Source organism: Cotesia typhae, unplaced genomic scaffold, assembly GCF_013202065.1.
Source record: "Cotesia typhae breed Kobodo isofemale line unplaced genomic scaffold, CoteBio_Ctyphae contig_36, whole genome shotgun sequence".
NCBI lineage: Eukaryota > Metazoa > Arthropoda > Insecta > Hymenoptera > Braconidae > Cotesia > Cotesia typhae.
Window position 1 is genome coordinate 1,358,548 of NW_027423744.1, and position 25,665 is coordinate 1,384,212.

General features: G+C 31.1%; 7 protein-coding genes across 8 annotated transcripts; 4 read left to right on the forward strand and 3 right to left on the reverse strand.

The window, feature by feature from the left end:
* Positions 1-156: 156 nt before the first annotated feature.
* LOC141526712 (histone H3) lies at positions 157-883 on the reverse strand. Its single transcript, XM_074241788.1, has one exon. It carries the CDS (start codon positions 765-767, stop codon positions 357-359), a length of 411 nt encoding a protein of 136 aa, XP_074097889.1. The 5' UTR covers positions 768-883; the 3' UTR covers positions 157-356.
* Positions 884-1,034: 151 nt separating this feature from the next.
* LOC141526717 (histone H4) lies at positions 1,035-1,363 on the forward strand. Its single transcript, XM_074241793.1, has one exon. The coding sequence runs from the start codon at positions 1,052-1,054 to the stop codon at positions 1,361-1,363; it is 312 nt and encodes a 103-aa protein (XP_074097894.1). The 5' UTR covers positions 1,035-1,051.
* A 3,115-nt stretch (positions 1,364-4,478) lies between these two features.
* On the reverse strand, positions 4,479-5,049 carry LOC141526716 (histone H2B). The gene has a single exon (XM_074241792.1). It carries the CDS (start codon positions 5,016-5,018, stop codon positions 4,644-4,646), a length of 375 nt encoding a protein of 124 aa, XP_074097893.1. The 5' UTR covers positions 5,019-5,049; the 3' UTR covers positions 4,479-4,643.
* A 292-nt stretch (positions 5,050-5,341) lies between these two features.
* LOC141526714 (histone H2A-like) lies at positions 5,342-5,928 on the forward strand. Its single transcript, XM_074241790.1, has one exon. The coding sequence runs from the start codon at positions 5,391-5,393 to the stop codon at positions 5,766-5,768; it is 378 nt and encodes a 125-aa protein (XP_074097891.1). The 5' UTR covers positions 5,342-5,390; the 3' UTR covers positions 5,769-5,928.
* Positions 5,929-6,871: 943 nt separating this feature from the next.
* Positions 6,872-7,787, reverse strand: LOC141526711 (histone H3). Its single transcript, XM_074241787.1, has one exon. It carries the CDS (start codon positions 7,334-7,336, stop codon positions 6,926-6,928), a length of 411 nt encoding a protein of 136 aa, XP_074097888.1. The 5' UTR covers positions 7,337-7,787; the 3' UTR covers positions 6,872-6,925.
* On the forward strand, positions 7,369-11,938 carry LOC141526807 (histone H4-like). The gene is made up of 2 exons (XM_074241914.1): positions 7,369-7,375; positions 7,642-11,938. The coding sequence occupies exons 1-2, from the start codon at positions 7,369-7,371 to the stop codon at positions 7,929-7,931; spliced, it is 297 nt and encodes a 98-aa protein (XP_074098015.1). The 3' UTR covers positions 7,932-11,938.
* Positions 11,939-14,313: 2,375 nt separating this feature from the next.
* LOC141526709 (uncharacterized) lies at positions 14,314-24,403 on the forward strand. Of its 2 annotated transcripts, none has more exons than XM_074241785.1 (4): positions 14,314-16,251; positions 16,401-16,583; positions 21,432-21,796; positions 24,229-24,403. In XM_074241785.1, exons 2-4 carry the CDS (start codon positions 16,409-16,411, stop codon positions 24,265-24,267), a joined length of 579 nt encoding a protein of 192 aa, XP_074097886.1. In that variant the 5' UTR covers positions 14,314-16,251; positions 16,401-16,408; the 3' UTR covers positions 24,268-24,403. The 2 variants fall into 2 exon arrangements, with proteins under 2 accessions (XP_074097886.1, XP_074097887.1); XM_074241786.1 differs by having other exon boundaries at positions 14,315-16,251; positions 21,435-21,796.
* The last annotated feature ends 1,262 nt before the right edge of the window (positions 24,404-25,665 follow it).

Here is a 25,665-nt window from a genome sequence, read left to right on the forward strand (position 1 = left end):
GTAAACTGTTCTATCTTTCATGATAAAGAATAGTTTACGAGACATTAAGATATCTTTAATGACTGAAAAATATATTAGTCATGCTATAATGAGATTTTAGAAAAAATCATTAGCCCGAAGAGGAGAAATATTCAATATGAATAGAAAAGATTTGTATTTAACGAAAGATGGAAATAGATAACATCAGATAGATATTGACATTCTATTTTCTAATCTATCATATAGGTCTTAGATCTTCTAGGTAAGCGAACAATTCTTAGCATAGATAATTGGTAACTTAAATGATTTTCTCAGTATGAAAAGTTTGGTGGCCCTGAAAAGGGCCGTTTTTTTTATGATTGATCAAAAATGTTAACTTAGGCACGTTCACCTCGGATACGTCGAGCCAACTGGATGTCTTTGGGCATGATGGTGACACGCTTGGCGTGAATGGCACAGAGGTTGGTGTCTTCGAAAAGACCGACGAGGTAGGCCTCGCTGGCTTCCTGAAGGGCCATCACCGCAGAGCTCTGGAATCTCAGGTCAGTCTTGAAGTCTTGGGCAATTTCACGAACAAGACGTTGGAAGGGCAATTTACGGATCAACAACTCCGTACTCTTCTGGTAACGACGGATCTCACGAAGGGCAACAGTTCCTGGACGGTAGCGGTGAGGCTTTTTGACACCTCCAGTAGCTGGTGCACTCTTACGAGCAGCCTTAGTGGCAAGTTGCTTACGCGGAGCTTTACCTCCAGTAGATTTACGAGCGGTTTGCTTAGTTCGGGCCATGACGACTTAGCGACAGTAATCTGACTTCAACGATGCAAAGTTAGACTGGAAATATGTGGTTTGCTCGAAGAGCTCGCCTTTTTGTTAGCTAGGGCCAGGTGTTCCAGATGTTTTCAACCAGTTGGGGGAAAAAGTATTTGGATTGTGCTGATTGGCTGCACTTGAATTCGATGGTGGGGGAAACATGTTGGTGATGTGCTTAAAAGAGCCTTGACTTAGCGTTTTTCGATCAAACCAAGTTTACTTCTTGAGTCGCTCAGAAGCTTAAATTAACTCATATCAATATGACTGGCCGTGGTAAGGGAGGAAAAGGATTGGGAAAAGGAGGAGCAAAGCGTCATCGTAAAGTTCTTCGTGATAACATCCAAGGTATCACTAAGCCAGCTATCCGTCGTTTGGCCCGTCGTGGTGGAGTCAAGCGTATCTCTGGTTTGATCTACGAAGAGACTCGTGGTGTGCTCAAGGTCTTCCTTGAGAACGTCATCCGTGACGCCGTCACCTACACCGAGCACGCTAAACGTAAGACTGTCACAGCCATGGATGTAGTCTACGCATTGAAACGTCAAGGCCGTACTCTCTACGGTTTCGGAGGTTAAACATCCCATTCTTTCCACAAATTTTTAATAAAACGGCTCTTTTCAGGGCCACCAAATTTTTCATACTAAGAAAATCATTGAAGTTATCTCTTGCAAAAGTTTATTTGCTTGCTTTTTGTTCCATGAAGCGACATAAATAGCGGTATCATTTGCAAACAGTGCTGTATTGGTTTTCTGATTTTTTGGTAGATCATCAATGTAGTGTTTTGTCGGACTCGGGGCCCACACGGACTTGGTGGTATGCTTCCTTTCGGTTCATCGTGCTCATCCAGCTTGCTTCGTGAAGAGCACTCGTTATTCGTAGCACATTTGGTGGTGAATCAGCTGGAAGTGTCGTTGCCTGATAGATTGGTCTCCAATCTTCACAAAATCTCCAAGTATTGTTGTCCTTGGACGCCATGACTGGAAACCACGTCCATACGCTGTCGCTCGGTTGAATAAACTTTTTCTCCTAGAGCTTGTCGATCTGTTTATCAAGTTCCTCACTTGGACTTCCCCGATCTGGCCTGATCTTTACCGGAATAGCCTCAGGTTCCAATATTATCTCATGTTCAATAATATTTGTGAGTCCCTGCCTTGACAAATCCTTGCACTTTCTCAACTCACGTCTGAAATATTTCTAAAGGTCTTGGTCTTGCTCTATGATCATTTCAACACAGTTTGAGAGCCTCTCTTTACAGGAAATCAACTCAAATGGGTAAAACTCTGGACTTCCACTGAATCACCAGGTCCTGTTTTTGCTGTCCATTATTACTCCAAATTGGAGAGCGAAATCCATGCCCAGGACTATTGGGTCACTAAGATCATCAAGAACACTTAGATATTGTTCCCCAGCTACTGAACCGATCTGGATAATAAATGGCGCACCACTCCGACTTTTACATTCAGTCTGATTTGCCAATAAAATCCATCGTTCCTGGGATACATCCGTCCTAAGTTCACCCGAAGCAAGTTCTTTTATATCCTCATATATCTTGCTATTAATATACGATTTCTCACTGCCAGTATCCAAAATACCACTCAGAGTGACTCCACATATCTACAAGGACACAGGGATCCTAGCCGTAATACTTGGAGGCCTGGGACCCGTTCCTAGAATAAAAAACTTTCTTTCAGCTAGCTTGGAGTTGACCCTCGTTGACAAAAATTCACTCTGGAGTAATTCAGGAGTAGTTCTGTGTTCCATTGACAATCTACTTCAGTTATTTGGTCTAGATGATTAAAAGTTTTCTGCATATCCGGAAATATATTAATTCCCTCTGGATGTTGATCTATAGCGGGCTCAGAGTAATCGTTTTTATAATGTATAGCACCTCCAGCCTGAGTACTCAGTCGAAGCAACTCATTTTCGGCCTGTGAGGAGCGCTGGCCGACTCTGCTATTGAAAACTCCCGTGCTCATCCTAGTTGTGACTGATGAGGTAATTGAATTTTTGCTGTATCTATTGCTGTATATTTTATTAGTGCACTTACTGCTCTCGGCGTGTTCAACTATTGCGGCTTGTCAGAATTGATTGTTTAACTATATTATAAAATTTTTTGAACTTCTATGAAATTATGCGAAGTTTTATAATTACAATTCCATTTGACCTTGATGATAATTTAAAAAAATTCTATAAAAAATTTAGAAAAAAAATTCAACAATTTAATGAGTTCCTTAAATAGAATAACCGATAAGTTAAATTTAGTTTTAACGATCAAAAAAATACGTTTAACGACTTTTGACGAATCATATTTATTTTCTTCCGAGCCAATGAAAAAACTTACTTTTTTGAATTGTCATGGAATATTTTTTAAAGAGACAAACATCTCATCTAATTTGGTTTATAAGCTAATAACATTTCCATCATTTCATCATTATTTATGGAATTAACAACTAGATTCATCCCAAAATATCTCAGTAAGTTTTTCAACTATCAATAATTTCTCATGTGAATTCTATTTATGTCTCTTCAACAAAATAATAATTAGTTATGTTCTATATCAAGATTAAAAATGTTGAATATTTTTTTTTTAATTGCAGAAGAAGTATGTTCAACAAGCTTTTAATTCTAATCGTCATTTTTGGTATGATTTCAATCTTGGAAGCAAACCACTTACATCACTATCACCAAAACTGCATACCACTTCTGTCGATAGTAAGTCTTATTTTTGTTAGTTATCAAATATATATGTATAAAGTTTTAGACACCGAAGGTGTACTATCACGGTATTTTTATATTTTCTACAAAATCTATTCAAAATTAATGATAGATATTAATATATGACAACTTTCAAATAACTTACGATGTTGATTTTCCAAATTGAGTCTTGATAGGCTCAATAAAAATATTGCTTTTGAAAATTGTATTTTTGTATAGAATCTTTCAATTTAAAACAACAAAAGACTGTCAACTAACATGAAAATACTATTATTATTAATTACTATGGTTTATTTTTCAGTGTACCGATGATCGAAAATGTTGTTCAGGAATATGCAAAACTCCAAGATTAAATGGTAAAAAATATTGTGCATGGTAGTGCCTTGAATTTTCTGTTATTGTTTCCTCGTGGAATAAAAAGAATATAAAAAAATGTATGTGCAAAAAAAATCTATAAACATGTATGTTGAATTCACAAATAAAAATTTGTAAATTCTTAATTAACATGTCTTCACTATTATTTTTATTTATTAGAGGAATATTTGACTCTTATGAGTGAAATCATCACTATTTACTGAAAAATTAAAAAGAAAAGTTTTTCTATTTACTCTTGTTAAATTATCATTAATGAATACATCTGCCCGGGAAAAAAATAAACAGATATGAGCAGGCATGAGTCCAGGTATGATCAGGCCTGAGCGTATTTACGCTTCAGACATGAACAGGCATGGTCAGGTCAGATCATTTTTTCCCAGACGTGATTGCGAAAATTTTTAAATGGACAATTTAAATTTTAAATGGTACATTTTAAATGGACAATTAATGTTATAAATGAAGTAAATAGCTACTCACACTTTGATTAGTGAAGTTTTTGATTCTGTGAATTGAATGGTTTTCATGATGAAGGTTGAAATATTCTTCTCTCACCTCTAATGAAGGTTGAGTGATTTTCACAATTTTTCAATTTCTTCGATTGTAAAATTTATGTCTGTAATCATGAAATGACTAGGAATATACTTTTTAGGCTTTCGTGAGTATGAAAAATATAATGTAATTGAACTTGATAATATTTTACGTATTGAAATATTTGGTGGCCCTGAAAAGGGCCGATTGGTTTAGTTTTAATCAGAGAGAGGAAGTTTACTTAGAGCTAGTGTACTTAGTGACAGCTTTGGTTCCTTCACTGACGGCGTGTTTAGCCAATTCACCGGGTAACAGAAGACGAACAGCTGTTTGAATTTCCCGTGAAGTGATGGTAGAACGTTTGTTGTAGTGAGCGAGTCTGGAAGCTTCAGCAGCAATACGTTCGAAGATATCGTTGACGAAGCTGTTCATGATGCTCATGGCTTTGGAGGAAACACCGGTGTCAGGATGGACCTGTTTCAGTACTTTGTAAATGTAAATAGCGTAACTTTCCTTCCTCTTTTTCTTGCGGTTCTTCTTGTCAGACTTGGTGATGTTCTTCTGGGCTTTGCCAGATTTCTTTACAGCTTTACCACTAGTCTTGGGCGGCATGATGGTTACTGAGTTGAGTATGTCCGTACGTAGAGAAGCACAGTAGACGAATGATGGTGGGCCTCACTTTGCTTTCGCTTTTAAAAGAGAAAAATAGTAAGTTGAGCATCGGTAAAACCAGTCACAAAGAGTGGGGATAAACACCAAGTAAACCGGCTCGTCACTGAAACATAATCACAATAGTAACCCTCTTCAACACAGCTGGCTAACCTAAGGTATGCTTTACCACCTCCAGCATTCAGCTGCTAGAACATCTGCCGCATGCTCCTCACATGAGCCTTATAAAACTCAAGGTTCGGAGTGCGAACCGCATAGTCAGAACTTGAACGTTCAAGTTAAGTCATCAGTTTTTCATTCTCTAACCTTTTCATTATGTCTGGTCGTGGTAAAGGCGGTAAAGTAAAGGGAAAGTCAACGACCCGCTCAAGCCGTGCTGGTCTTCAATTTCCAGTTGGACGTATCCATCGTATGTTGCGCAAAGGAAATTATGCTGAACGTGTCGGTGCTGGTGCTCCAGTTTACCTTGCCGCCGTCATGGAATACTTGGCGGCTGAAGTTCTGGAGTTGGCTGGAAACGCTGCTCGTGACAACAAGAAGACTAGAATTATTCCCCGTCATCTTCAGTTGGCCATCCGTAACGACGAAGAGTTAAACAAACTTCTCTCTGGAGTCACCATCGCTCAAGGAGGTGTCTTGCCTAACATCCAGGCTGTTCTTTTACCCAAAAAGACCGAGAAAAGCAGTTCTTAAATTATAACTTCTTTCTCATATAAAATAAAACGGCTCTTTTCAGGGCCACCAAATTTTTCAATACGTGAAGAGTTTTCTAGTTTAATTCAATTCTTTTCATCCAGCCTAATTATGTGCTTCATCAAATTATCATTATCTCTCTTAAAAATTAACTAACACAGTTATCAGCGCTATTTCATCTTTATTGAGAGAATGTAGTATCATGAACTTACAACAAATAATTATAATCTTTGATATTTGCTAAAACTACAGTGAGGTCATTCATTTTGCTGTCTTTATCTTAGGCTTCTCACCATTTTCCATTTTGAAGTATAACAAGGGCACACGTCTAATGCCATACATTCCTTGGCTTTGATAAAGTAAATTCATATCTTGAAGGTTAGTTGATGATAATTTTGGAATTATGGACCTTTCAAGTAGTTTTATATTAAAACAATACATTTATTACATACATCTGATATTTGGCATGTGTCGATAACAGTTGACTGTAATACATTTTGGGTATCAGGCTTATCGATCCCTGGACAAAATATCCTAAAAAAAAATATCCCCGGAGAAAATATCCCCGACAAGTTATCCTTCGGATTCGTTATAATTTTCGAAAGTTAAAAAAAAAAATTATTCAAGGGCACAGCATGGTTAAAAGCGTATGTTTGTCTAATACCGAATAAACGATATCAATTGTTGGGAATATTTTGTCTAGGGACATTTTGTCCAGGGATCAATTATCATGGAACCGCATATTCCTTCGGAAAGTTCATGTCAGCTTCTTTTATTCGTTTATCAGAAAAGTTCTGTAGAATAATTTACGAGATACTAAGATATCTCTAGTAATGAGAACCATTGGAATAATATTAGTCATGGTAAAATGGGATATTTAAAAAAAAATCATTAGTTTGAAGAGGTGATACATACAATATGGATGAATTAAATAAAATCATTCTTTTTCAACACAGGATCAGAATATATAACAAAAGATCGATATTAATATTCTATTTTCTTATTTTTCATTGATCTTAGATTTTCTAGGTAATTCTAGGTAAATTATACGATTTTCAACATAAACAATTAGTAAAATTGAATGATTTTCTTAGTGTGAAAAATTTGGTGGCCCTGAAAAGAGCCGTTTTTTCAAATATTGGATTAAAAATGATAACCTAGGCACGTTCTCCTCGGATACGACGAGCTAACTGAATGTCTTTAGGCATGATGGTGACACGTTTAGCGTGAATGGCACAGAGGTTGGTGTCTTCGAAAAGTCCGACGAGGTAAGCCTCACTGGCTTCCTGAAGGGCCATCACAGCCGAGCTCTGGAATCTCAGGTCAGTCTTGAAGTCTTGGGCAATTTCACGAACAAGACGTTGGAAGGGCAATTTACGGATCAACAACTCCGTACTCTTCTGGTAACGACGGATCTCACGAAGGGCAACAGTTCCTGGACGGTAGCGGTGAGGCTTTTTGACACCTCCAGTAGCTGGTGCACTCTTACGAGCAGCCTTAGTGGCAAGTTGCTTACGTGGAGCTTTACCTCCAGTAGATTTACGAGCGGTTTGCTTAGTTCGGGCCATGACGACTTAGCAACAGTAATTTGACTTCAACGATGCAAAGTTAGACTGGAAATATGTGGTTTGCTCGAAGAGCTCGCCTTTTTGTTAGCTAGGGCCAGGTGTTCCAGATGTTTTCAACCAGTTGGGGGAAAAAGTATTTGGATTGTGCTGATTGGCTGCACTTGAACTCGATGGTGGGGGAAACATGTTGGTGATGTGCTTAAAAGAGCCTTGACTTAGCGTTTTTCGATCAAACCAAGTTTACTTCTTGAGTCGCTCAGAAGCTTAAATTAACTCATAACAATATGACTGGCCGTGGTAAGGAGGAAAAGGATTGGGAAAAGGAGGAGCAAAGCGTCATCGTAAAGTTCTTCGTGATAACATCCAAGGTATCACGAAGCCAGCTATCCGTCGTTTGGCCCGTCGTGGTGGAGTCAAGCGTATCTCTGGTTTGATCTACGAAGAGACCCGTGGTGTGCTCAAGGTCTTCCTTGAGAACGTCATCCGTGACGCCGTCACCTACACCGAGCACGCTAAACGTAAGACTGTCACAGCCATGGATGTAGTCTACGCATTGAAACGTCAAGGCCGTACTCTCTACGGTTTCGGAGGTTAAACATCCCATTCTTTCAACAAATTTTTAACAAAACGGCCCTTTTGAGGGCCACCAAATTTTTCATACTAAGAAAATCATTGAAGTTGAGAATTGTCATATGTATCAATTAAATATAACAAAATTTCCTTATATCTTGCATTTAATTTCTACAATCGATTATAACAGATAATATACATTTATTGAAAGCGAATGAACTTTTCGTTTAGAATCCATTAACGTCATGTTTATTTTAATGAGCTGTTTCGAAGTATCTCAGGGGGCGTTTCTACTACTAGATCAATAATTTTTTTCATTATCACATTAACGAGATTCATTCATGAAAATGTATTCTAGATTCGAATATTTCGATACTGCCATTCTAATACGTCGTATCTTACATTTAGAAAATTTTAACCTTAAAAATTCTAACAAGACTTGCATCATATTGTTATGATTCCATTTTTCAAAAAAAGTCAATTAGTCAAATTTTTTGGGATTAAGTGACAATATCGATATGAACAGATGAATACTCATCATATATATAACAATTCTCTTAATTTCATATTACTATACTATACTCATATTATTGATCGTGTATACTTTTACTTTCACAATTTTGCTGCACAAGTTACCTCTGCATCCCCAGATGGAACTTCATCATAAATTGTGAATGTATAAGAGGGATATATCAAACCTAATAGGCAATGCTTACTCAATTGATGGTAGGTCTGAGGCCAAAATCTAAATTCAACTTTAATGCTAGTGGTCAGAAAAGCACGAGTTTCGATTCAGTTGACATCAGTAAGCTGCTTTCCAATTTGAGTTGAATATGACGCCAAGATTTACGCTGTATCAACAGTTCAATAATAGAGTGCATTTTTGATATGTATTATGGATAATATTTTTCAGAGCAAAGCTTATCCTAAACTGAGCGTTAACTTGACTTCAAATCACTACAGTTCCATTTTATCATGGAACCATTTTATTGTATGATAAGCCTGTCCTGATAGTTTTAGCTTCTGTTTAAGAATATGTAGTTCAGTAATTTTAGTAAAATTTACGTAACGCCTTTTTGAATCAAAGTTGTATACGATTTGATAGAAATCTATGGCCAGAATTGGATTGCAACTTAACATCAAATTTGTAACTCTTTTACTATAACTTTACTAAAAGAATACACTTCTAATTTTGACGTCCAATTGCTGAAAGAATTTTACGGTGAACTTAGCTAAAACTTTTACTTTTACAACTCTTTACGTCAAGTTGATTGTCTATTTCCGATGCAAATTAACGGTAAGCTTCAGGTAGAATTAAATGGCTATCAGGATAGTAACCAATTGACATCGATCTTTCTACGCAGTTTAATGTCAATCTGAGGCGCAGATTGGTTGCAAACTTACAACAAAAGTTATCCAGTTAGTACTAGTTGACTATCAATTAGTTTTTAAATGGTTTCATCAAGTTCATGTAAACTTCGAAAATCAACCTCGGAATTCGCAATTGTTGTATACAATATGAAATCAACTCACTCAGTAAATTGGCGTCATGCTACTGCTGGAACTAAAATAAAACTGTTGATATCGTATTCTAGCCATAGGTTTACGTTAATTTGGTATCATTTGTTCTCACTGGGAGTTGGAACGCAACGTTTTTCTGCTAACTACAGGCAGATTGACATCAACTATTATCGAATTTTTATTCGAAGACTACTGAAGACCATTCGTATGTAGACCAACTACAAAAATCTTAACATTCTAACTTTAACTATCAATTTGCCACCAATCTGAGTCTCACACTGATACCAAATTGTGTTAATAGATTGGTGTCAATCAATCAGCAATAGACAATCAGGATTTTTAGCTGGGTTGACTTCTTATTGACATCAATCATTGGGCAGCAGCTTTTGCACTTCGAGTTTCATTATTAGGACTGACAAAAAATTGGACTATAAGTTTTACTTAGTAGAATGTAATTTCTATGTCATATTTTAAATTTCATGAGTTTTTTTTAAATATGACTAACTAATATTTTTGGTGGATTTCAGAAAATTCTGACTACTGCGTTTGTCCTCGTGACACAACTTTTAAAAAACTTTTCTATCTTGCGACTCAGCTGGTCAATTATGATGAGTCAAATCAGTTAATTTAGTTTAAAAATAACATACAGTAATTCCAATCTTTCGAAAAGTGCAAAAATTTCCACATTTATTATTTCTTTTTGAAATATTTTTCAATTGCGATATTTTATCAATTTCTCGGAGACTGATGATACAAATATAAAAATAATTAGTTTCAAACAGATGATATGATATTGATATAATGATTGTTCTGCTCCATTAACAATTACACGAACAATCAACTTCAGTTGCGTGCAATAATGTGCAGTATTCGTTGGTATTGTAAATGATAAGGCTTGTCTTTATTAAATTAACATTTTTTTAGAGTTAACTTCTTTTTATTTGTACCGATTAAATTTTTTGCTATGGTTTTTTTTTCTTCTTGCCCGCAAAATTTTTGCACGTGGACATTATTTCATTAGATATTTTTGTCCAGGGTATTATTTCTTTAAATCATCAGATTTAGAATAAAATTGACGTATTTTTGAAAAAGAAAAGTTTTATGTTGTGTGATGTCAAATGGAAATGAATTTTATTCAAAATTATTTTTATAGCATCAACCATAAAATTTTAATATGGATTTTAGTTACGAATATTATTGAAAAATTAAGTATTCAAATAAATGTATAATTTATTTAACTTTAATTTATAAACGCTTGAATCGTCTTCTGCTTAAGACAGTATATGTAATTGCAATCTTATTTGGATTTAAGCTTATAACGGATAAGTCGAAAGTAGAAACACAGAAAAAAGTAAGAATGGGAAGTAAATGATCAGTAAAAGGACAAGAGAAATGAGAATAGAAACTAAAATCAAGATAACGCTGTAGGGAAAGACAATTATGGCTAATAGAGTGTGACATTATCTTGTAAGTATTGTAATCAAATAACTTATTTTTTTCGTGTCTTATGTAATGTGAAATTTAATTAATCACTAAAACATATTAGTATATATATGTGCTAACTTCTTTCAATTATTTATTCTTAAGGGTTTGTTTATATGACCGGATATCGTGAGTAAATAAAAATCTTCAACTGAATAGAAAACGTCAATAAAAATTATATTTAATCTCTTTTTTGTTTTTGTTTTTCAATTATAATCGATACCTTTATTTGTTATTGTTAGAATACAATAGCTTGTTCTTAGGTTTTCAATTGTGTCGCATAATTTCTTTTTGCCCGATCGACACAAATTTTTTTTCGATAATATTTTATTGAATTTGAGTTAACGAAATTTAAAATCTAACAAAAAGTCAACATTTTTTTAAGATGCTCGAGAGTCTTCCTCAAAATTTTTTTGGCGTAAAAAAAAAATTTTTTTTTTCGTATATATATAAGATTTCCGCCTACGTAGAGACTCTTCACGAAATCTGTAGAATCGTAAGACATAAAGTCTGGACACTTGGCAGGATGATTCCGTTCACTGTGGAGAGATTAGTTTAGAACGGATTTTATGAAATTCAACCCTGAAAAAGGATCGTGGGGTTTTAATTGTAAATTTTTCAATTTTTTGATACTCAGTTACTGCAGAAGATACTCAGACATGAAGTTTGATCAGGATATTTTTCTTTATCATAAGGCTGACGCCAGTTAAAAATGACTTTTACGAAATTTCACCCTCAAAAAGGGGTTGTGGGGGTGTTAAAATAAAAATAAATACTATTCTCAAACTTTAGCTCTAAGCAATTTGAAATATGAGTTGGGTGTTTTTTTTTTTTGTGGCGTAATACACATCAGCTCAAAATTGATTTTATGAAATTGTACCCCCGCAAAGGGTTGCTGGGCGTTAAAATAAAAATAAATGTTATAGTTAAACTTTAGCTTTCATCGATTTACAATTTAATAACAATGTTTCTTTTGTTACCCAAACGACAGCTAAAATGGATTTTACGAAATTTCAACCCCACACAAAATTGCGGAGGTGTTATTCAAATAAAGTTTATACTTCTGACATATAGATGTTCAACATCTTTACATCAATTATGGCAGTGTTACAAGAAATCAGAGCTCAATACCAAGAGATCATCGACAACTACTTCTACGAAGCCATCGCAACTGGTGACTACAAGAAAATTGACGAGCTCCTGGGCAATAAGAACCCTCAAATTCCGGCAATGGCAGTCAACGTACAGAGGTTCTTGTACTTGGTACTTTCTGTGGAGAGGTTCCCCGCTGCTCAGGACATCGTTGAATTTTTCGTCGGCGAAAGACTGCATGGGACAGTCGATTACAAGGAAGACGACAACGCTGGCTGGGGTCCACTACATCTGCTAGTCGAGGATAATAACTTCGACGGAGCTACGTTTCTGCTAAACAACGGAGCTGACCCAGATGTGGAGACTGAAGACAGAACTCAGCCAATAAATATATCGGTGGACAACGAGAACGTCCAGATGTCCAAGTTGCTAATGAGCTATGGCGCTGATAGTTTTGGCAACAGGGAGGCATTCCGAAAGGCAGTTGAAGAGGGAAAATTTGCTAAATTGAAATTTCAATTTGATGGAGAGATAGAAGTCTAGCAAATATCTATCTTCAAAATGAACAAAATGGTTCTTTTCAGAACCACCACATTTTTCAATACGTAATAAAATACATCAAGTTTTCAAATACATACCTTATCCAATTTCCATTACTTCCTTTTACTTTAATTTACATTTACAATCAGGAGTACGAGGCATCAATAACAAGAAAAATGGTACTCTAACAAAATACGATTTGATGACTTCTATTTTTATACATACCAAAAAATTATATGTTTTTGTAAAATTTTATTAAAGTTTTAAAAATCTTATAAGAATATTTGATAAAACGATTTTTGAATTTATTTAAATTATTTTTTATTTTCACTCACATTTTTAAGATGTCCAAAGTACTTAGTGATTGAAACTATTAACTTTTATTATGTATTATATTGTTAAAGTAAATCTTTGGAATTATCTCATTTTTTTGGAAAAAAATTGACTGCAGATCGTGATTAATAAAAAAGACGATTCTTTAATCATTTATTTCATTAATCAAAATATGAAAAAAAAATCATTATAAACAATATAATATTGTTTGTTGAGAAAAAAAATGCGGGAATGTGGCAACTTCGTTTAGCGCAGCGGCCAGGAAGTAGCCACATTCCGAAAGTTGCCACGTATCCTTAAAATAACAATCCAGATTTCTGATTTAAAGATTCATTTGTTTCCCGTAAGCATACAGAGAATAGCTCTTTTAAATATATATGTAGTTTCGTTAAAACAGGCAACTGTTTCGTTAACGTAAGGATCTGTATAGTTGAGTCAACTGAATACTATGCCCAAAATAATGATACGGATCGTCATTTTGACTATCCGCTGTATAGCTGAATTACCTATCCAGAATATCTCTAAGAAAAATGAGTGTACACGGAAAAAACAAAATTCAGCTGGTTTCCATGTCGGATGGAACCTAGTTCCATCTATAGTTCAATCCCATCTCGGATTGAATTGAGTTCAACGAAGATTTTTTCCACTACAATCTACAATCTACAATCTATTTTTATCTCCGTGAACTCCAAAAAAATTAAAAATTGACTATCTCATAGTTTTTAGAAATTATAAACAAACTAATGAAGTAAACAAAAATAGTCGTATGTGGAAGCAAGTTAGTGACAGTCCGTAAAAAAGGCAGCAGTAGCAAGTGAAAAAGTAACCAATAGTATAAACTATACCTTGGAAAAGAACTACGTTAATTTTTATATAAAATTGAACTGAGCCCTTCAATGTTTGACATTTAAAACCCACTCTTTACCGTGGCACCTGCAGTGGGGCAGTATTATAAGAATATAATAACTTACAGAAATTCAATGTGAATGCATTTATCAGCTACGGCACTGTTCACGTCCATCAAGTGGGGTTGAAATTAGCAAAAAGAAAACTCACAATAACACTACTACTTTTGCGTCTTGCCCACACAAGCTCGCGATGCATTGTGATCCGCACTCTCCCCACTTATGACATACAGAGATGTTTTAAAATTCCTAGACGCTAAAGGGTTCATAAAGCACATCTGGAGAGCTTTCGCGCTTGAGGTGCGGAATAGGAGCAAAAGAATATGCTAAGAACAATAGAATTGTTATTCGATGTAACTTTAGTAAAAAAAAAAAAAAAAAGAAATTTATTAAATAAAAATAAAGCAAATTCAAAAGTGCTATTCTCTAAAAAATTGATAAGAAATTTGCTTGATTCGTTTTACATAATTTCCGAAGTGGTTTTAAACTTTATTTTTTAAAATAAATTGACATTTTTGAATGCGAAAAAAGGATAACAGTCCTGAATTTTTAGTATTGTTGTAATATGCTGAAATTATTTTATTTTGTAGTTTGTCATAAAATTATTAAAATAATAATAATGGTACATTGTGCTCATTATACATATATTTTGTTATACGTAAGAATGACGTGACTGTCATAATAAGATAGCCCTCTTGTGGGTATTAATTATGTGTAATAAATTAAATGAATAAACTGTTCAAAATTTCAATATGAACCCATTTAAGTGAATAGTAAAAAATAAATGAAATTTTAATGGTCAGTTATAAAAAAATTTTTATAAATGTAACCTTCAACTCCTAATAAATAGTCATTTTTTCAGTCAAATAAAAGCAAAACTTATTCATGCATAATTCTTCGTAAAATGATACTAAAGCATGTACAAAAACTGATTTTTTCTTAGAAAAATTTTTTACTCGAATTTTTTCACTCCATTTGATTATTAGAATTAGAATAATGACATTTTCATTAGAAGAATAATATCCAATCTAAAAAACAGAAAAAACGTTGTTTAGGCCACAGTTTATTGAAATAAATCATTCAATTTTTTGACGAAAAAATCACAATATTTGTCTTTATTATTAGCGGCAAAAATACGAAAAACCTAACTTGAATTAAATGAAAATTATTTTAATTAATTTGATTAATTCTTCAGTTGAAAAAAAATATTCTCAACAATTATCAGGAATCAGTGTGGCTAGATCGTGCGATTTTTTTACCCCCACTTTGTACCGCTTTCAATATAGTCAGATGAGAGTGTCCTACAAAGTGGGGGTAAGAAAAGAGCACGATCTGGTCGCACTGACAGGAATATGTGTGTACTCTTGATATATTTGTGTTAAGAAAATTTTTTTAAAAGAGGAAGTAGTTTTTTTCTCATACATGAGTTCAAAACCGCTGTCTCATAGAAATTAAATTTTCAAAAATCAAACTAAAACTTATATATTCTCAATTTCAAAGAAATTAATAATTTTCTTAACATGGGGTTAACAAACAAATTTGTGATTTCAAAAAGCAACCACAAAATGATTCCGTACAAAACTTACTGAATAATTTTCCGCAAAAGAATTCAATTCTATTTCGTTTTACATTTTTTTGTATTTCGAATTGCATTTAATTTTCTTCAACTAATTAAAAATATTCATTATGAACTTTCTGAAAAGTTATGCGTTAAGAATCAATAATAATAAGCAATATGAAGAAAATTGCGTGAAGACAACATTTTCTTATTTCAAACTTATCTATCGGTTCTCTTTCGTAGTATTTCACGTAACTTTAAAAATTTTCTTGCCAGAAAAACTCTATGTTATAATTTTTAGACAAATCCTACGAGTGCGTCTGACAATTATTTTTTTGTTTTCTTTTAACATTTTTAAAAAATGAAATAGCTCAACATTTTGAAGTAATTATAAGAAAATTATCACGAGGTATTAATTGAAAATCAATTATTAGAAAATATCAAGAGGCAGTTTAAATAAAAGAGTGACAGATTGATTAAGAAAAAATGAATAAGTTAAAAAAATAATGAGAAAAATGTTTCCGTAACTTGTTGATTTTCAGTATGTAACAGGTCAAACTTCCCTCTCTTTGAGTCTATCTATCCCGATCGTGGGTGGTTGGGTGCTCAGTATATAAAGCTCTCACCTGAGCATTACGATTCCACAGTTTCACCCTAGCACGCTCAAACTTACAGGCTTGTCACCGTGCAAGCTCGTCGTCATTCTCATTTGACATATTAATAATTAAAAATTTTTTTTAAATTACAAACGAATATACAAACGAACATACAACAGATATCAAAATAATTATTTAATTAAAAAAACAAGTATTTCTTAATTATCAAATTTAATTCCAAAGTTCAAAATAATCGACGAATGTAGTGGAGTGAAAACAACAAAATCCAATATTAAATAAAAATTTTCCTAAAATTAGGTAATGGAAAAATACATTAATTAATTAGTGACAAGTGTGATTAAAAAACCATATCAATAACAATTTGACATTTAAAAAATAATGATAAATTTATTAAAGTACATTATTATTTTATATAATAATAATTTTTTTATTGTAATTTACTCTAGATGCTGAGATGTCGTGTAATAATATAAATACAAGTAAGCCCTCTGTGATCCGGATAATTAACTTGGAAAGAACAAAAATGATTGCGTGTTTATGTATCATCTTCACCCTCGTAAACGTTGCCTTTAGTCAACCGAATTTTTACACTCATGGTCGATATGGTAAACGGGAAGAGACCCCACCAAGTAAGCACACTTTTATCATTTATTTGTTCATTTGGAAAATTTTACTTTTTGTTGTGTTTTTATTACTTTTCAATTAATTATTATGTCTTTTTATACTTTACTTACTTTTTATAGAATTTTATTTAATTGTCACTATTTTTAAAAGTAAATTACGACTTCTAAAATAAATTTTTATTCAACAATAACAATATTTTCATCGAAAATAACAAACGAATGATTCATTACATTTTTAATAATTTTTTTCAAACAATGCACTCGTTTGTTAGTTTAATAGATCATAATATTCTATAATACCATTAAATGCGCAGTTTTGTGGAATGTTAAGATATAAGGTAGATTCAATAGAAGTTTATAAAAAATTTTCTGTATAATTACAGAGAAAATGTTGTTCGAAATAATGATAAAAATCCTGTCAAATTTAAGCACTCAAGTTTAATATTAATGCCCTAATTTCCCAGTTCAATAATACAGAAAAAATTATTTCTTAATGTTGAGAATTTAATAATTCTTTAATAGATATAATCATACTAATGTGATCAAGATTCATTTTATAAAGATTTTATGATTCTATAATAAAGTTTTCTCACTGTTTGATAATTTCACTCTTTAAATAATTACATATAATTTCATAAAACGTACATCGATACCCAGGTTCGAAGATTTCTCAATCCTCAAAATTTTACAATTTGACTATTTTTTAGAAATGGATTCATCAGAATACCATGCAGTTAATATAAAAAATTAAACGTCAAATTTTTTAATGACTATTTGTAAAGAAATATTTTTATTCATTAAATCCTATTTAATCAATGCTAGAAATTAACATTTTTTATCGATACATAATTTCAAAAAAATTTCACGATTGAGGTAGTACCCTCTCCAAGTGGCTTTTCTTAACTGTTTCAAAATTTAGACATTAATCTTCAGATTAATCCGCATAGATTGATGCAGAATAAAATTTTCAAACAATACCGTTTCGGAGACATTGAATTTCAAGTTTAAGTTTTTGAATCTGTCTTATACTTTGCACTATACGGGATAACGGCAAGTTTATTTATATGTGTGATTTTCACTAAGAAACCCTCCTTAAGATTATTTTCAAAAATTAAATTAATATTAATTAATAAAGAATAAATTCTTAAAATAGTTTCTAAGATATCATTAATAAATTAGTAGAGTTTTCGTAAATGCTCTAGAGTAAAAGTGGATGAGCGATAGTAAACGGGAGAATGAGAAATAGTGATGACAATACTGTATTCAGCGTACTGTAGTATATGAGGGTATCTTAAGCATACTTTTTTTTTGAAATCGTTAATGGTTAAAGAGAAATTTCTAATTTATATTGAAAAATATTAAACTGTGGGTGACAGTTAATATTAATACCATATAATATTTCTATTAGTTTTATGGGAAAAATTTGGCAAAAAATCTATTCAAATTTATTATTATCGTTGCTCACATACTGATTTATAATTATATAGTCTTGATGAGTAATAGATATAAAATAAAGATTGCAAAGTAAGCTTTTTTAATAAATAATAGTCGAATTATTCAAAAATTTTTCTGTTCGATTCAAGATAAAATTTTTCAAAATGATTTTTGTTCACAGTCTTTATTCTTGAATGAACTCTTTTTTTTTTATTGGAATAGATCAGTCATCAATTTTTCTGATACTACACGGAAAGAAAACTGTATGAAAAATTACGGTAAAAACATCGTAATTTTTAGTATAGAATATTATAATGCCGGACCTAAACTCAAACATCGTAATTTTGACGATGCAGTATCGTAAATTTCGATCACTTAAATTAAAAAGAAGCTTAGGTTACCGAAGAAAATAATTCTGCATCACCGAGGAATCGAACCCGGAGACCTCTCCGCCACAAGTCCAAGGTTTATCCCCTCACGCTATCAAAGGAATATCTAAATTCTATGTTCAGTCACATAATAAGACCCTCCATACAGTAATTGGTCATCTTTTGGTGGTGGCGCCGCAAACTACTGGACTCTGTCTTTCTTTTATTAAAACATATAGTATGCGTCCTTATTCACTTGCTCTTACAGAAAAAAAATTTACTAAATAACATCGTAATTTTCAATAATTCAAATTGTATTCTGTAGACGGCAGCATCGTAAAAATCAAGATACTAAAAGTATAGTCCTGGATTACGATATTACTATTGTAATTTTTCATATAATTTTTTTTTCCGTGTAAGCTTTCGATTGCAGTTCTTGAAACGTTACCGGTAATCTAAAATCATTTTATCCAAGAAGTAAAAAAAAAAGGGAACATTATTTGTGATCAACTATGGAAAATTTTAGGTATTCAAGCTTCGACATTTTTTCATTATTTTCATTAAGAGAGGATAATGTTCGTAATTCGCGAAATTAACTATAAATCTAACTTGGAGTAATGAAGATTACTAATTCTAATCTTTATTAAAACTACTCACAACTATGGCCAAATTTTTATCAGATCCAGCCTGCTAATGAATGTAATAGGACTAAATGGTGATATTTATTTTTAAATACAGATCCCAACTGATTAACATAAATGAGAGGAAAAATTCTTTCACGTTAGTCTGTAATCTAAAATTTTTATAAAAATAGTTTATTGTGTTGGAGTAATTTATTCACCTACGTGAGTTCTGCTCTTCCGTATGTAATTAACTTGTTGCCCGTTGGTCTTCTATTATGCGCCATTTGATCCTTGCAAGAAACGAAGCTGTGGTTTGTTTTTGCTTTGTAGTTTTGATAAATGTCCAACGAGCTTATTTCTAATGAACGAAATACAATAGAGTATAGTTAAATTTATATTTAGGTTACTCTACCATACATTCATCCCACGTGGTGTTAATTATTATTGTAGAATCACGGTGTAAGCATTAATTTTGTACTTTTTAAGTAGTACCAATGTCCATTGAAATTAGAGAATCACCTTGTAAAATACTTTGTTGTGTTCAATTATGTAATTACAAAGTTTAATTTGTATTTACACTCTTGAATTCGAATTTTAAATGAAAGTGACGCGATAAGTAATTTTTATTATAATAGAATCAAATATTTACATTTTTTTTTGTTATTATGAATGATAAAATTTTATCTAGTTTTAACTAGTTCACTAGTTCTCGACTCAATGATGTAAAATTCTTAAAGAAAAATGGAATTGCATAGAAAAAAAATTAAATCAAGTAAATTATTTTGAAAAACTTCATCGTCTTGATTTGAGTTGAAAAATTCTTAGACGAAGAAATTTTTCTTGGTTCAAGAATTTTTATCTTTATTCAAGTAAATTTTTTTTTTTTTCAGTGTAATTAAATTAACACAGTATCGATGACAGTAACTCTTCTACCACTGTACTATTTTAAATTCAATACAATCGGAATGTTGTTTACGTGAATTAGTTCCATTTCACAATTTTATACACTAATTAAAAGGTTAACTTAATTCAAGAGAAAAAATTCTGAAGCCAAGAAAAATTTCATTAAATCAAGAATTTTTTGCTCAAAAAATGGTATTCTTAGTTTAAAATTTTTACTCTTGAGTCAAATTAAATTTTTATCATATTAAAAAATAGCGGATTCCAATAGATGACCGAAGTCATTTATTGATGGTACAATAGTGTTTTTATTGTATCAGTTTCTAACCGGTGATTAAATTTGTATTTATTTGATTATTTTTGTAAAAATTTATTAAAATATTTGTTAAGAAACTATTAAAGACTACTTTAGAATTTAATTTCACAAGATTAACCTATAATAGAAACTTTTTGTTAAGTAAAGAGATAAAGTACTCACCTTTCGGATACTTTACACAGAAAGAAAAAAGTCTTGAGTCAAGCGTAAATTTTCTTAAATAAAGAAAACCTTACGGAAGACAGAAAATTTCTTGAATAAAGTTAAAATTTCTTGAACGAAGTTAAATTTTTTTAAGCCAAGAAAATTTCTTCTTGCTCCAAAATAACTTCGGTCTTTTTCATAATTTTCTTGGTTCAAGAAATTTTTTTTTCTGCGTACTATAGTAACTGAGCGATTTTAGTCAGATCATGCTGTGAGAAATTTTCATGAATTATTTTCGATGTTCCAAAAAATTAAATAATATTTGCAATAACTATTCATTCAATGATTGTAAGTTCAAAAATAGTTAAAAATAAATTTCAAGGTCATAAAAAATGCAATTGATAACAATTTTTGGACTTTCTTACGCAAAGTCATACGCAAGTGGTCAACTACTGGTGCCCGGTTAAACTCTGGAACATTTACCCTGATTGAAAATTTATAATATTTTTATCCAGCTACGAGAAGTTACTAAGTAATTAAAATATTATTCTACTCTTTTTCTATCGAAACTATTTCTAATAATACATCAATCAAGTAAATTTTTCTTTCAACCCCTACACAAAAAATATTTTCGGCAAAGTTAAGATTGAAGTATATATATAAACAGAAGTTAATTGTAAGTTTTGCACTCTTGTACCTCAACAAAAATAGATTTATCAAAATTGGTGGTATACAACTTATTAGAATGTGAGTACAAATAACGCTTATGTATGAAAAAACATTACCTTACACGCGATCAGCATTAATTTTTACGAAAAATTTTTCCAGTTAGAGTTAATTTGGTATGAAAATAAGTGAAACACTTTTTTTTCATAAATTGAAAAAGTTTTGTTATCAACAGCAGTTTTAGTTCGCAGACCTAATGTGATCATATAAATAATATTTAGCTCACGCGATCAAAAGAAACCCAAGTCGTCATTTATGGAGAATTTACTAATTAGTTTTTAGTAATTCCATCACAAGCGACGTAATAATTGTCGAAAATTTTTTTAAATAATTTATTTGTTAGCAGCAGGTGAAGTAAACTTCAATTTTGGAAGCAGATACGGACGAGGCGAAAATATTGAACTGAAAGCAACAAACGATAAAACCAATGAACTAATGGCACGAGTTGATCGTTTTTATCTTGGAAGTCGGTATGGAAAACGAAAAAGCAACAATAACAATTTATTTGATCGCAGTAATGAAGAAAATTTCATCTACTTAAATAATATTCAAGATGTTTTGAGATATTTTTATCGCTTGCAACGGCGTACCAAACAGTTACCTAGAGATGATGTTGACTACATTGACGGTGAAAATTTCAAGAGCAAAAATGATCAATACATTTTCCATAAAGACAAGTTTATCAAGTGGAAACCATCAATACCTAAGGTAATTTTACTTCTAAATTGTTATCATAAATTATAAACACTTTTTATTACGTCAATAATAGAGTAAGTACCAGTGCAAGAAAGACCGCTTGATGGCCAAGAGGTTTTACGACTTATCAACGTTACAAAAAAGAAAAATTACCGATAATACAGTTGCCTTGAACGCCATAAGCCATGATCTACATATAAATATTTTATTATCAATTTAGTAAAAACATTTTTATTTCAAGATAAAGATAATGCTACTTTTTTATTTAATTTTTATGTCACATAATATATTCCCATAAATGTTGATCTATATTAGGATAGACGCACGACATTCTTTCGTTGAAAATTTTATTAGATACCAAAGGGAAGTCAGGTCGGAAATTTAATTACAAACTAAGAAATAAAAAACCCGGAAAAAAGTTTTTAATCAAATATTGTTTGAATACCAGTTACGAAAGAGTGAATTATTTTACTAAATAATTATTGTAAAATTATCTGACTTAAATATGAAAGATTCCCTGCATAGTTACATTTTTGAAATATATCACACGAATTATAAGTTATCATTTAAAAGTTACATTTGTAAATAAATTAAAGAAAAAATTGAATTGCAAAAATCATTTATTAAATAATTGTGTTATTTGTAGCGATCTACAGTCTTAACGACTAAGCTCAGTAGCGCGCAGCAGCACTTGTACCGCTCGCCACTGCGGCACATAAAAATTCATATTATTTAAACTAATACCGGGCAGTGAAATTTTATTTCTAAATGAAGGACTTAAATGTGTAATGCGTATTACTAAAAACTACAAATTCGATTACTGTACTGAGAATTCATTAAAATTTCAATTTGTTTATTTAAAAGTTAATAAAAAATATGATAATAAATAAATAAGATTTGCAAAAGAATTTTATGTGAAAATATAGATATTTTACTATAATTCCTGAAAATTTGGTTAAGTTATCTTCAATAGCTTTTTTACAATTAATTTTTATTAAAAGTACCGAAAATTTTTATTGTTAAAAAAATTGTTGTTAAATTCAAAATTTTCAAAAACTGTTTTGAGTGATGATTTTTAGGTATAACTACTTTCGATAATTATATTTTAATAAGTTTTCTATCATCAAGTAGTAGAAGGGGGGTCCACTTGATGTAGTTTGACTCAAATAAATTGTGTAATACTTATGGTACCGTGCAATGTTCACTTGAGATATAGATAAAATTTTCTCAAGTGACTTATTATCATAACATCAAATATTACGTGAAGTTTTTATACCTATAAATATTATTTTATCAAACAAAGCTAAAAAGTTTTTTGGATTAAAGTTCGAACTGAACTTAACACTTTTTAAAAGTGATTTTTTGACATTTTTCGATGGTAGTAGTCCGAAATTATTTATTAAAGCCTAATAATCAGGGCCAAAGAGTTGGTGTTTTAAGGTTAGCGGTAAATTTTAAGATTGATAATATTACCACAGAAATATGTTCAGATCGTATATAATTTCAGATGACTTGGTATACTAGATAGAAGTTGCTGACTGAATGCGAAACTTTGTCTTAAAATGTCTTGAATTTTGTCTTCAATATTGTATTGAATTTTGTCTTTAAATTTTTATTGAACATTTTTTGCCGATGGGATAATTAGTTAAGCAAAACACGCTTGTTGACAGCAACGGTAATTTAATATTACACAAATATTATATTTTGTCGCTGGCGCACTTTTAATCTCATACTTTTAAGGACTGAATTTCAAATATTTACAGTCCGATTCCGTGTTCCGCTTTCAGTCAGCAACTTCAGTCTAGTATACCAAGTCATATCTGAAATTGTGTACGATCTGAATATATTTCTGTGGTAATATTATCAATCTTAAAATTTACCGCTAACCTTAAATACCAACTTTTTGGCCCTGCTAATAATATTCGTTAGCAAATAATTCCAATCTTTCTTTTTTTTTTTTTTTTAATAAGCTTATAATTGTTCAATTGAAAATGATTGATTTTCATGGCAAAAATTTATTTTCTTATTATATTATTCTGAATTCGTAAATGATAAATGTCAAATATTTGAATAAAAATTAATTTATGTTAAAAAATAAAAAGCAAATATTAGATATTCGATTTTTGTAAAGGAAACTTCAAATTTTTATCTGTTTTTTTCATTCAAAATGATTAGTGATATTAATATTAGCAGACATCTGACATTTTTTGAATTTTAATAGCTAGTAAATCATAATGGAAAAAAATTTTTCAAGTTTTTTTTTATGTATTTTTCTTTCATTTTACGTGGAAATTTTTTTTTTAATAGAGGCTTATTAATTTCATTCTCATAATTAAATACTATTTTTAAATAGAAATAAACATAAAGTCTATCGAAATCGAATAAATTAATTAAACCTGCAGAACTCACTAGACATTTTAAAAATAAACTATTTTTGTTTACAGGTTGAATCTGCTATTCCAATGAGCTCCCGTGAACAATGAAGATGTAGTAATAACGTCGTCGCAAATATAGTGTACTTATATTTTAAAACTCTACAATAAAACAGAAAATACCATAAACCATTCAATTATAGCACAAACAAAACATAATAATAAAATAAAAAATAACTAACAATGACTATAATTTAATAAAAACGCTTTTCTCGCAGTTCTCAAATTAAAAACAATAATTTCATAATATAACAAAGAAATACTATAAATTATAACCATATCTAATTAATCTTTTTACTATTAATTATTATAATAGTAAATATAAAATTATCCACAAAATAAAAGTATATTTTCAAGCGTAAATAATTATTCTATGACTTGTATAAAATTGTATCTTCGTAATTATTGAAAGGTCAATTGAAAATAAAAATATCATAAATATATACAGCATGTTTCTATTAAGCGAAAGTCAATACGACGTTCTTGAAGATCGATTATTGAACCTGTCACGCTTGGTACCCAACTATTTTTTATTATATTCTTAAAACTATACTTCCTACTGTAATTAATGAAAATACCTTTCTTTACAATAAATATATGCTTGAAATTATTTATCATTCAAATAATTACAGCCATATAATTATATCTATAAATAATCTTTAATTTATGTTCATGTTAATTTGTAAGAGAAAAAATAATTATTAATAACATTTAATTATTTTGTATCCAATAAATTTATGTACAGATCTTTAATTTCTGTCGGTTGAAATGTACTCTCGATTGTTAATTAATACAGTCTGAAAAAATTAAAAAAGAAAGCAACAAATTTTTATTTAAATATTAACAATTTTGTCGTTAATAAAAGAAAATTTATACTATGGCCAACTTTAACCTTGAATAACTTTTGAAAAAGTAAATTGCTTGAAAAATCACAAGAGACCTTTTCTTTAGAACATTTAATTTCCTACAGAAGTATGCGTGCTTTTTTTTTTTTTTTTTTTTTTTTTATGTTGTTTGTAAAAGGAGATATATATACAATTCCAAAAGTTAAATAAATTTTTTTTTCTATGTTATTTAGACAGAAAATCAAAAATTTTGATGAGCGATCTTTAAATCTCAATATTAAGGGCTCAAATTTTAACAGGATCTTCAACTTGTTATCCAACCGGTATTCAGCAAGTAGATTAGAAGATTAACAAAGTACGAAAAATTTGAAGAGATCGACTCAGCGGCAGAAATTTCCGAACGTTACTGTTGTGTGTTTTTAAGTATGAATTTGAGGATACAAATTAATTTTGGTACATTTTAAAATAAATTACAAATTTAAGTCATGTCTTAGTCACTTTCACTGGCCGTTGAAAATACAAGTCTTACAATATAATGCGGAAGTTTAAATGTCACATAGAGAATACTTAATACATTTTTTTTTAAATAAAATCCTCATTACCA

Bases quoted from the DNA above. Each gene is read 5' to 3' on its own strand.
- LOC141526712 (XM_074241788.1), bottom strand. From the start codon at position 767: ATGGCCCGAACTAAGCAAACCGCTCGTAAATCTACTGGAGGTAAAGCT.
- LOC141526717 (XM_074241793.1), top strand. From the start codon at position 1,052: ATGACTGGCCGTGGTAAGGGAGGAAAAGGATTGGGAAAAGGAGGAGCA.
- LOC141526716 (XM_074241792.1), bottom strand. From the start codon at position 5,018: ATGCCGCCCAAGACTAGTGGTAAAGCTGTAAAGAAATCTGGCAAAGCC.
- LOC141526714 (XM_074241790.1), top strand. From the start codon at position 5,391: ATGTCTGGTCGTGGTAAAGGCGGTAAAGTAAAGGGAAAGTCAACGACC.
- LOC141526711 (XM_074241787.1), bottom strand. From the start codon at position 7,336: ATGGCCCGAACTAAGCAAACCGCTCGTAAATCTACTGGAGGTAAAGCT.
- LOC141526709 (XM_074241785.1), top strand. From the start codon at position 16,409: ATGTCGTGTAATAATATAAATACAAGTAAGCCCTCTGTGATCCGGATA. The intron at 16,584-21,431 runs GTAAGCACACTT...TTTATTTGTTAG, and splicing joins ACGGGAAGAGACCCCACCAA to CAGCAGGTGAAGTAAACTTC. The intron at 21,797-24,228 runs GTAATTTTACTT...TTTTGTTTACAG, and splicing joins GGAAACCATCAATACCTAAG to GTTGAATCTGCTATTCCAAT.